The following is a 12,118-nucleotide window of genomic DNA, read 5'->3' on the forward strand; positions in this document are numbered from 1 at the left end:
AATGTCAAATATATATTTTTTAATATTTTGCAATTTTTAGGTATGTATTTGGCGTTGTAACTAATTTGGAACAGGAAATCTTTGAACTATTTTATATACCGTTGTCTCTGTTTTACTTATTAAAGAGATTATAAAATAAACGCAACCCAACATGTCAGGCAGACTGACAGTGTGTCGAAAACCGTTATCTTGATCGCATCTAAATGTGTTTATTTTGCAAGCAGATTATGGTTGTTAAAATTCCTAACAAAGAAAGCATCATTATAATTTGTACTTAGGTGCTTGTTTCTTTATTTTTATCGATGCCGCTATCAAGTTAAACAAACGTAATGTTTATTTTGATTTTGAGGTTATGTTACTGAAGTCAAACAAATTTATTGTTATTCGTTAAAAAATGACTGAATTAACAACGATTGCGACTTTAAAATGCAAGCAGCAGGTCGTGCGGGCGGTCCGGTTTAACATTGACGGCTCTTACTGTTTGACTTGCGGCGCGGACAAGAAGATTAAACTTTGGAATCCTCACAGACAACTTTTGCTTAAAACTTACGGTGGTCATGCGAACGAGGTGCTAGACGCGGCTGGGTCTTGCGATAGCAGTCATATTATATCTTGTAGTACTGATAAATCAGTGATATTGTGGGATGTAACTACTGCACAGCCTATTCGGCGCTATCGAGGGCACGCGAGCTCCGTTACATGCATAAAGTTTAATGAAGAGTCATCTATGGCAGTCTCTGGGTCTGTAGACAATACAGTTGCCTTCTGGGACATCAACAGTAGGAGACAGGAGCCCGTTCAAGTGTTGAAGGACGCGAAAGACACGATAACCTCGGTACAAGTCACCGATCATGAAATTTTTACCTGTTCCGTTGACTGTCATGTTAGATTGTACGATATTCGCGTTGGGAAGATGACCTCTGACTATATAGGGCATATAGTCACCTATGGAGGCCTGACGCATGATGGGCAGTGTTATATTTTAAGTTGCAATGACAATACATTGAAACTATTTGACAAAGACTCTGGGGAAATTCTGAACACTTTTACCGGTCATGAAAGCAAGGATTATATGTTGGAAAATGCAGTTAATGCGAAAGATAGTCATATTATATCGGGATCTGCGTCTGGGGAGATATTCAGCTGGGATTTAATATCTTCTAAAATCACTCATAAGTATGTCCATACTGTGAACAAGCCTGTAGTATCTCTAAGTTACCACCCCACGGAAGATTTCTTGTTGACAGCGTGTGAAGATGAAATTAAGCTGTGGGGAATACCAAAGATGGAAGAATGAAGAAGAAATGACTGTGATTTGGATAAAATAGAGCTACCTATCACGTTGGTCTAACAGAAAGCTCAGTGGGGTGTGGGTACTTAGTTCATCTTGTGCTGAATGTACCTCTGACTGACATAGTTGAGAGCTTATATTATGTTGTGTAAAATACAGAGAATTCGACTTTATGAGTTTGGATCACAGATAATTGATATCCCGTGGTTTCAAGGATTTGTGCCCGGTTAGTGGCAATAGGCCCATATTACATGGGACTTGATAACTTGGAACATGTATACTATTCACCTCTGCCTAGCCCTTCAGTTATGTTATGTGAGGAGCTCGGTGGCGCAGCGGTAAACGCGCTCGGTCTGTGATTGTTGAAGTTAAGCAACTTTCGCAAAGGCCGGTCATAGGATGGGTGACCACAAAAAAAAAGTTTTCATCTCGAGGTCCTCCGTGCTTCGGAAGGCACGTTAAGCCGTTTGTGCCGGCTGCATTAGCAGTCGTTAATAACCACCAATCCGCACTGGGCCCGCGTGGTGGTTTAAGGCCCGTTCTTCCTATCCATCCATAGGGAAGGCCCGTGCCCCAGCAGTGGGGACGTTAATGGGCTGATGATGATTATGATGTTATGTTATGTTAAAATAGAGAGAAAAATGAGAAAGAGTTGCACATGTGTATGACTAACAAAATAAGAAATATTATACTGGTGACCTATAATACAGATATTTTTGTACCTAGTTTAGGCACCAGTCTCACAAAATAATATTTTTAATGTTGTTCATACTCGATCGTTTAGTATTAAGAACTTCATTTCTCTGCATTTTAATTATGTTTTGTGAGAAAATAAATTTTATTTGATTACATAATTTTTTTTATTTATGTGGGAATGAAAGCTTATTATGAATGTGATGTATGTGAGGTGAAGTTTATGAACGTGTCCTGAAGGGGAGTGAGAGGGGAGAGAGGAAGGGGAAGGGGTAGGAAAATGGCGACGGGTAGATTTTGAAAGCGCGGTTGTGCTCTGTGTAATATTAAAAATAAGTGAAAATATAAGAAACCTTCAAGTATTGCAATTATTTCAATTTTACCTCCACCACCACCCTACATTTATTTTTTATTGAATTCGACATTGAATTAATGTCACGTTGCTTGCAGGCTTTGTGCCCGGTTAATGGCAACAGGCTTGCCTCCCATTACATACAACTTAAACATGTTGGCGAGGAGTAGGTGGGTACGGGGGGAGTACAGTCATGACAGTCATGAGCAATATCATGTATCCACTTTAGAACCCTGTCGCACTATCATATTTGACATTTAATGAGACACCGTTTAATTTGTCAAAAAAGTTAATGTGACATGGTTTCAAAGTGTATACATGTTAGTACTCGTGACCGTACACCCCTGCCTACCCCTCCGGGGATTTAGGCGTGATCCTATATTGTGTTATGTTTTGGCAATCACATAATTAGGTATGTAGGTACGTCAGTAATTACTTAATGAGTAATTTAATTGATAGTGTCAAAAATGATCGATGAACCTAATAGTACGATAAAATGCAAGTAATTATGTAGGTAGGTAATTACAGTCAGAATGACGCTGCTTTACTAGTTTTTTACCCGACTGCGGCGATTAAAAAGGAGGATTATGTTGCCTCTGTATTGATTTACCACTGCCGTAGATATAGCGCTTGATACAAAAATGCGGCGAAAACTTGGCGCTTGTTTAGCTATACATTCGGACACAGCAGTATATACATACAGTCATGAGCAATATAATGTACCCACTTTAGGACTCTGTCGCAACAACATATTTGATATTTAGTGAGTGAGACGTACAGTTCAATTTGTCAAAAAGTTAATGTGACATGGTACTAAAGTGGTGCTAATTCCTGTAAATACCATCTAATTTTATTTTAAGTTATATCTGTCATTTTTTTATCCGCCGAAAAGGAAAGGGACGGGTAATTGACAAGCATAAAATTTATGGAACACACGTCAATTTTAAGCACAAATCTAAACCAACCGTCTAAAAATTTTACATCAGTCAATAACCCGACACATTCATTTACTCATTCTTCCTAAAATTAAGAGCTGTGAATCATCCGTCCCTTTCCTTTTCGACGGATATGAAAATGACGGATATAACTTAAAATAAAATTAGGCGGTGTTTGCAGGAATCGGGGCCAGTGTATACGTATTAATGCTCGTGACCGTACATTCAATATAATCTTGTCAAATTAGAAAGTATGCATCGTCTTATTCCGTAGGTATATTAACGCGTGCTTTATATACTGCGACTCGGATTGACCGGGAGTAAGTGCCTACTTGTTTTAGTATAATTATTTTGAACTAAAATGATAAAGATGGGTTTTACTGCGAAAATTAAAATGTTTATACTATGATAGAATGCATAATCTCATTACTTATTAGAAATATGATGTTCCGTCCTTCTTTTAATTTGAATAAAGAACATCGTAATAATAGCGCGACATTTTGTCACGTTTTTCTATGACGTCACAGTGTGCTTTTTCATACAAATTCCATAGTGATTTAGTATTTTGACGTTTAGTAAAATCAAATATTTTTCCTCTCAGACGACGCCCTGAGCCGAGGTTCGCGCTCAACTGGGCACCCTCAGGCCTGTTGTCTTAAACGTTGTACCGGGTGAGAGCCTTCAGCGCTCCCCATTTGTCCGGCCAATTAGTTAATGCCATCTGCGGCAAATCTACAATAAGTCACGTCAAAAAAAAAAGACGAAAGTAACTGATTTGACTAGTTGGAAATTACGAAATTACCCTATTAATCGGGTCATTTAAATAAAAACTATTATCCTTTATCAATCACGCCTAATTATCATTAACCATTCAACAAATCCGTTGCGCACGAGTCCAAATCGCTTCAGATGTCTTATCGGATGGTAGCAATATTTAATACAGTGTTGTCACTGATATAGCATACATACATAAACTCACGCCTATTTCCCACCGGGGTAAGCAGAGACTATAGAATTCTATTTGCTTCGATCCTGACACACTTCTCTTGCTTCATCCCCATTCATTAATCGTTCACACGCCGGTTCAGAGTAGATCGTACTAAACCTTTTCTAAGGACATATCTCCAATTTGGTTAATGTAAATAACGATAACTTCGAGAGATGATTCAAACCATGATTGTAAGTTGATATCAAGTGGAATTATCCGTCGCAAAAGTATGGAACTGAAAATAATTTAAAAAGAAAAATTCTCATGAATTTTCCAATAGGAAATTCTACTTGATATCAACTTAGAATCATGGTCAGAATTATCCCCCTCAGTATTTGTTACGGTGTCACTAACACCCATACGTACAGGGTTTAAGTGACATCGTATATAACGAATATTGTGGGGTTTAATCTGGTTATAAATTATTCTGAGTTAATATCATTTAATTTTGAATTTTTCATCGCAAAAGTATAGAATTGAAAATAATTTAAAAAATATGAATTTTGCGACGGTAAATTCCTCTTGATATTAACTTGGAATCGTGGTCTGAATCATACACATACACATACATAAACTCACGCCCGTAATCCCTAATGGGGTGGGCAGAGCCACAAGTAATCAAAGACAACTTGCAGCCACTGTTGATATGTCGTAAGCTGGATATGATGAACCTTATGGTGGTCTGAATCATCCCCCTTAGTATTTGTTACGGTATCATTACCACTCTGTAAAAAAAAAATACGGGCGTGTAGTATAATAATACGTAATATCTCTCTTTTTTTTAATTCCATTCTGTCAAATAAAGTGTATTTGATTTTTTCAGGTGCTGGTATTGGCACCTGAAAAAAATATCGGATGCTGGTTTTTGTTTTGACGTGACTTATTGTTGATTTACCGCAGGCATTAACTACTTGGTCGGAAAAAAGGTATCCGCACTGCACAAACTACAAGCCTACAGGAAAATTAAAAAGAAAATCCTAAGTTTTTAAATAAAATATTTTATTATTTACAAAGTAAATATTTCTCAGAGGCAGACCGTAGCGGTCTGCTTTATATCTCTCAGGATTCCAGCAGGATTGGTTTAAAGACGCGCGTTGAACCAGGATGTGAAGGAGGTCACACGGGCAAACCCAGCGGGGAACCCGATGGTGCAGCCGAAGGCGGAACCGAAAGACGTGATACCGATCTGAAATTAGACATTAAATCATAATCACAAACAGCCTATACACGTCCCACTGCTGGGCACAGGCTTCACCTCAATCAACCGGAGGGGGTATGGCGCATACTCCACGGCTTAACGTGCCCTCCGAAGCACGGAATCATCTTACTTTTACTACGCTTGCTTTCATACCATACAGGGTATTAGTGACAACGTAACAAAAACTTTGAGGGACGATTCAGACTGTTTCAGACCATAATTCTGAGTAGTTAGAAGTGGATTGAATAACATACATAACATAACATAAACAGCCTATATAATACGCCCCACTGCTGGGCACAGGCCTCACCTCAATTAACCGGAGGGGCTATGGAGCATACTCCACCACGCTACTCCACTGCGAGTTGGTGGAGGTGTTTTTACGGCTAATAGCCGGGACCAACGGCTTAACGTGCCCTCCGAAGCACGGAATCATCTTACTTTTTCAGACAATCAGGTGATTCAAGTCTGAAAAGTCCTTACCAAACAAAGGACAGTCTCACAAAGTGATTTCGACAATGTCCCCATCGGGAATCGAACCCGGATTGTGAGCCTAACGCTCTAACACTGGACCACGGAGGCTGCCAGACATTAAAATATTACTGCGGACCTTCATACAAAACACCTCGTTTTACACAGACAATACACATTGACGTTATCGTACACGCGCGTCTGTGTGTGTGACGTTGAAGACTAAAAAGAAAGTAAGATTGAAGGTTTATTTTTCAATTATCTTGGGCAAGTATAAAGATAAATAAAATATTTATGTCCTCCAGCATAATTTTTAAATTTCTCGATTATCTGTAATCTAATTTGTACAAATTAAGTTATCTACCTAAACGATTACGTTGTCTTACACTGCAAATGTTGTGTGCACTTATAATTGGCTTATGTAACAGTCTAATTTCCATTGTGACTTTTATTTTATTTAATGTTATATTATAGAGGTTGTTATTTTCCGCTCCACACTTTTGCGACGGAAAATTCCATTTGATATCAACTCAGAATCACAACCTGAATCATCCCTCAAAGTTTTCGTTACGATGTCAGTAAAGGGCCCCATATACGGTACGATTCGTCTGTACGATCCGTCGCTTCAGACCGATCGAAACGACGAATCGATAGTGTATTATCAAGATCGTTAACGATTTACTTCATCGAAGACGATATCGGACATCGCAACAAAAACCCATGCAATCATGAATATCGTAACGATGAATCGACAGTGTGTTGGCAACATCCAACAAAATCATTATTTTTACTTTTTAATCCATAAAATAGCAACACTGTTTCCTTCTTCTACGATCAACTAACTGTGTACTAACGTAAATTGTGTGTGCCTAATTATTTAATAAAACAACGTGGTCAACTCAAAGTCGCTGTATTCTTTAACATCTTCTACACACCAGGCAGAGCACAACAACATCTGTGTGCGACATGTGTCTTTAAGTCACAAAATACTCTGCTGAATATACAGTATGTTAGTGACATCGTAACGAATACTGAGGGGGATTTCAGCTCATGATTCTGAGTTAATACATAAACTGCCTATATCGTCCCACTGATGGGCACAGGCCTCCCCTCAATCAACCGGTGGGGGTATGGAGCATACTCCACCACGCTGCTCCACTGCGGGTTGGTGAAGGTGTTTTTACGGCTAATAGCCGGGACCAACGCTTAACGTGCCCTCCGAAGCACGGAATCATCTTACTTTTTCGGACAATCAGGTGATTCAAGCCTGAAAAGTCCTTACCAAACAAAGGACAGTCTCACAAAGTGATTTCGACAATGTCCCCATCGGGAATTGAACCCGGACCTCCAGATCGTGAGCCTAACGCTCTAACCACTAGACCACGGAGGCTGTCCGACCACGGAGGCTGTCTGAGTTAATATCAAGTGGAATTTTCCGTCGCAAAAGTATGGAACTGAAAGTAATCTAAAAAAGCTATTAATTCAGCATCATGGTCTGAATCATCTCTCGAAGTTTTCGTTACGATGTCAGTAACATACTGAGGGAGATGATTCAGTTCCTCATTCTGAGTAAATATCAAGTGGAATTTTCATGAAAATAATTTAAATAAAACTGTAAGTATAAGCTGTTATTAACGAGTATGATACTAACCAGTACATCCTGTCCGTTCTGGTTGATGGCAAGAGGGCCGCCGGAGTCCCCACCGCAGGTAGACCTCCTATCAGAGCCGTCGATACAGAGTGTGGAGGCGATGATGGTGCTACCGAAGAAGCGTTGGCACTCCGCGTTGGAGATCACACGCAGTGACACGTGGTGGAGTTGCTGGTTCTGACCGATGCCGGCCCCTGAGGAGACAGGTAATCAGGGATATAGAATTATAACGGATATTGTTACACAACTATGTAAAATAGTTCGTGCGGGACGCCAATAGATGGCGTTAGTAGTCATAAACAACCTATACGAGTACTAATAAGTATACACTGAAACCATGTCACATTAACTTTTTTGACAAATTAAACCGTAAGTCTCGTTAAATGTCAAATATGATAGTGCGACAGGGTTCTAAAGTGGATACATGATATTGCTCATGACTGTACACGACCCACTGCTGGGCACAAGCCTCCCCTCAATCAACCGGGGATATATGGAGCATACTCCACCACGCTGCTCCACTGCGGGTTGGTGGAGATGATTTCACGGCTAGTAGCCGGGACCAACGGCTTAACAACAATTGAAAAATTGGGTATCTAAAAGAATCCAAAAGGATCCTGGGTTCCGACAGGATCTTTTTCATGTCGGAACCCAATTTTTATAATATGAAATTTCGCCACCAAACTTGAAATTTTGATATTCACCCCAAACATCCAAACATCCTCTCACTAAAAACTATCAATATTAGTAAGATACTTACAGTCGCTCTGGCGTCCGAAGCCTGCAGCCTGGGCGGTGACGCCAACGAAGTCGTTGTTCAGCTGCGTGCCAGAGGGCAGAGCGATGGCGCGGATGGTGTCTGCAACAAAGATAGGAGACTTAGAACAGCGTAGACCAATATATTTTCTCATTACTCAGTTCGGGTACATCGTATTCAAAAGTAACGGCAGAGGCGTATATACAAAAATAATTGTTGCTGGATATTTGGACCACTTATGTATATAATTATGTTGCTACCTATATTGCTTCTCTTTATTTTGATCAGAATAATAATGGGTGGAAGATGTAATTGTGCCTGGGTGTAATAAAAAGGGTCATCATTTATACCTAAAAACAAAGATAAAAGATGCTTATGTCATCCATGAAATTAGAAGGTTAAACCAAGGAAAATCTTTACAGCGCCAACTATAATATTATTCTTATTTATTCTTTCAGGTCCATTCGCTATGTCTATTAAAATATAAAATAAGATTCCAAAAGCCTTCCAAGACATCACCGATTTAAATAAATTCAATAGAAGTTTAAAACAGTACCTAATTGACAAAAGTTTTTATACTCTGCAGGAGATTTTTAAATGATTAGTAAGTAGTTTTCTTTTACTTTTATGTCTAAATTATGTATACTTGTTCTCATTTATTATGTTAAAGCCTAAAAAATATGCTGTAACTCTCCTTTAAATTGCTGTGCCCAAACCGGGTCCATATGTGTTACTCACCTTATAATACCAACCTCCTACCATGTGGAACGCAATAAATGATACATAACATACACAAATAGCCTATATACGTCCCACTGCTGGGCACAGGCCTCCCCTCAATCAACCGGAGGGGGTATGGAGCATACTCCACCACGCTGCTCCAATGCGGATTGGTGGAGGTGTTTTTACGGCTAATAGCCGGGACCAACGGCTTAGCGTGCCCTCCGAAGCACGGAATCATCTTACTTTTTCGGACAATCAGGTGATTCAAGCCTGAAAAGTCCTTACCAAACAAAGGACAGTCTCACAAAGTGATTTCGACAAATGATAAATGATATGATTAAAATTATTTTTAGGGAACATAGCCTGGGAAGTTTAATTAATCCACTTACTAGAGAAGCTGACGAAGTTCAGGTTGATGATGGCAACATCGAATTGGATCCGGTTGGGGTCCCAGTCCTCGTGCATGATCACATTGCTGGTGGTGACGCGGGTGCCGCCGGAGAAGAGAGCCAGGGAGCCGAGGACCACGACGAACTGACTAGCCTGGTTGCGCCCGTCGAACCAGCAGTGGGCAGCGGTGACGGCACGCGTGTTGGAGATAAGAGATGACCCGCAGACAGAGGTCTGACCTGGAGGAACAATGATTGTGTTGAGTACATATCACATCATCACTAATTTAAGAGCCACGCTCTTGTCTGTGTAGCATTCTCCATTCTTGTCTATCAACGGCCAATTCCTTCACTTCCTTAAAAGACACGTTCCCGCCGTAGAGGCGGCCATCTAGCCATAGAGGCGGCCAATCAGCTTGCGACACAAAACACTTCAGAACCCCGATACCGACCCCATCGGATCGACGATTTCCCTCATTCAGCGCTTATCGCTATCGACCCACAAGAGTCGATTAATTCTTTCAAATATTCTTTCTCTCAGATGACGCCCTGAGCCGAGGTTCGCGCCCAACTGGGTACCCTCAGGCCTGTTGTCTTAAATTTTGTACCGGGTAAGAGCTCTCAGCGCTCCCCATTTGTCCGGCCAAGCAGTTAATGACGATTGTGGTCCGACATTTTGTCACTTTTTCTATGACGTCACAGGTTGCTTTTGCATATAAATTCCCTACCAAATTCCATAGCAATTTCGTCTTTTGACGTTTAGTAAAAAGTAACTGATTTGACTAGTTGTAATTATTATTTGTTTTCGAATTCATGTTTGGATCATAAATGATTATCACGTGCTCAGTGGTGAAGAAAAACATCGTGAGGAAACCCACATTCTCGAGAAATTAATTTCAGAAGTATTATTATTATTATTATTGTATGTCTTTTTCACATCTCGGGCCTATGGAGGCCCGGACTTTTGGAAGGCGTGCGTGGGGCCGAAGCCAACACGTAGAGGGCCCTTAAGACAGTTTAATCTAAATGTGGTGTGACACCAACCGGCGATTATCCCTGTATGCACTATGGGAGTGCACCCAAAGACAATCCCCGGTTCGTGTAGGACTATTGCAGATTATGGGAACAAAGGGAACTGGGCTATTGGGTTGGGGGTTAGTGGACCGGGATACTGGAGCTATGGGGGACTATGGCGCCTGCTCGACCAATGTTGGTCAACATGGATAAATGAGCAGGCGGTGACTCGCCACTCACTGGATGGGCCACCTATCTTATTATTATTATTATTATAGGGCTGGTTTTGCCTTCGCGGGTTGGAAGGTCAGACAGGAAGACGCAAAATCTTCAGGTTAGGTAAGCGGACCCTGTGAAAAACATGCAGGAAGTGTTCTGTCGAGGGTCACCAGTTTGGCGGCGAAGGTGTGCTGCCGCCAAAGGATGTTTTCGGGGTACCGAACTGAGCATAGTACCCCGCTAGCCACAAGTTGGTAGTGTGACTAGGGATCGACGATCCAACAGTGTTGTGTTGGAAGATGTATATATGCGTCTTGCTGTGTAAACTTCGATACCGCGTTTCACGACCGCATGAAGAATGTGGCGCCATCTGTTGCATGTGAGCGGAACTAGGTGGCCAACTAGTTGGGTCCGCTACAAACAGTTGGGCGCGAACCTCGGCTCAGAGCGTCGTCAGAGGAGTCGCTAGCGATAAGCGCTGAATGTGGAAAATCGCTGACCACGCCAGCGTCGGTATCGGGGTTCCGAAGTGTTTGTTTCACATCTATCATGTCCATGTAAATTCCAGAAACTTACCAGTAGTCAAGGTGATGACAAGTCCTCCCATATGGGGGTACTGTCCCAGGCCCGCCGCGGAGCCCCCCACAATCCTGCTGCCATCGAAGTCTTGAGCCTCCTCCGCTGCCTTGATCCTGGCTGCCTCCAGAATACCAACGGACTCGTGGTAATATTTCTGGATGGGCACAATAGGGGTGGCCGCGAGGCTCAACCCCAAGAGGCAGGACAGAATAAGCAGCTTCATGTTACAGGACAGACTTGCTGGAGCTTCCAGAAGTCTCAATATATATTGTTGGTTTCCACATTAATCTGTTTATCGAGGATTTAATTTGCATATCTTTTGCGTTGTTTCGGTTTGATTATTCGGGTTGACTAGTATGTTTTTGGTGTTTGCTTGTTTATATCAAATTATTATATGAATAACGATCTCCGTGGTCCAGTTGAGCGTTGTGCTCACGATCCGCAGGTCCCGGGTTCGAATCCCGGTGGGGACAAATCACAAAAATCACTTTGTAATCCCCAGTTTGGTTAGGACATTACAGGCTGATCACCTGATTGTCCAAAAGTAAGATGATCCGTGCTTCGGAAGGCACGTTAAGCCGTTGGTCCCGGTTATTACTATGATGTAAGTACGTAGTCGTTATATGAGTCATGTTAGGGGCCTATGGCGGTCAATAATAACCCTGACACCAGGTTTGTTGGGTTGGTAATCCACCTCACAATCGATAGAAGAAGAAGAAGTGTTTGTTGTCGCGAGCTGATTGGCCTCTATGGCTAGAGTGTTCTCTTGCTTCCTCCAGATTGATGAATGTGGAGGAAGCAAGAGAAGTGTGTCAGGATCGAAGCAAACGGAATTCCAAAGACTCTGATTACCCCGGT

General features: G+C 41.4%; 2 protein-coding genes across 2 annotated transcripts; one reads left to right on the forward strand and one right to left on the reverse strand.

Annotated features, from left to right (window-relative positions):
* The first annotated feature begins 316 nt into the window (after positions 1-316).
* On the forward strand, positions 317-2,213 carry LOC126379567 (WD repeat domain-containing protein 83). Its single transcript, XM_050028369.1, has one exon. It carries the CDS (start codon positions 395-397, stop codon positions 1,295-1,297), a length of 903 nt encoding a protein of 300 aa, XP_049884326.1. The 5' UTR covers positions 317-394; the 3' UTR covers positions 1,298-2,213.
* A 3,041-nt stretch (positions 2,214-5,254) lies between these two features.
* LOC126379574 (collagenase-like) lies at positions 5,255-11,507 on the reverse strand. The gene is made up of 5 exons (XM_050028377.1): positions 11,258-11,507; positions 9,449-9,688; positions 8,340-8,438; positions 7,580-7,773; positions 5,255-5,445 (listed from the first exon to the last, which is right to left on the reverse strand). The coding sequence occupies exons 1-5, from the start codon at positions 11,481-11,483 to the stop codon at positions 5,341-5,343; spliced, it is 864 nt and encodes a 287-aa protein (XP_049884334.1). The 5' UTR covers positions 11,484-11,507; the 3' UTR covers positions 5,255-5,340.
* Positions 11,508-12,118: the final 611 nt, after the last annotated feature.

The sequence above is a fragment of the Pectinophora gossypiella genome, chromosome 29 (genome assembly GCF_024362695.1).
Source record: "Pectinophora gossypiella chromosome 29, ilPecGoss1.1, whole genome shotgun sequence".
NCBI classification, from domain to species: domain Eukaryota; kingdom Metazoa; phylum Arthropoda; class Insecta; order Lepidoptera; family Gelechiidae; genus Pectinophora; species Pectinophora gossypiella.

Coding starts and splice junctions, on each gene's coding strand:
- LOC126379567 (XM_050028369.1), top strand. CDS start 395: ATGACTGAATTAACAACGATTGCGACTTTAAAATGCAAGCAGCAGGTC.
- LOC126379574 (XM_050028377.1), bottom strand. CDS start 11,483: ATGAAGCTGCTTATTCTGTCCTGCCTCTTGGGGTTGAGCCTCGCGGCC. Junction 8,439..9,448: donor GAACTTCGTCAGCTTCTCTA/GTAAGTGGATTA, acceptor TCTTTGTTGCAG/ACACCATCCGCGCCATCGCT. Junction 7,774..8,339: donor CTTCGGACGCCAGAGCGACT/GTAAGTATCTTA, acceptor CTGTCTCCTCAG/GGGCCGGCATCGGTCAGAAC.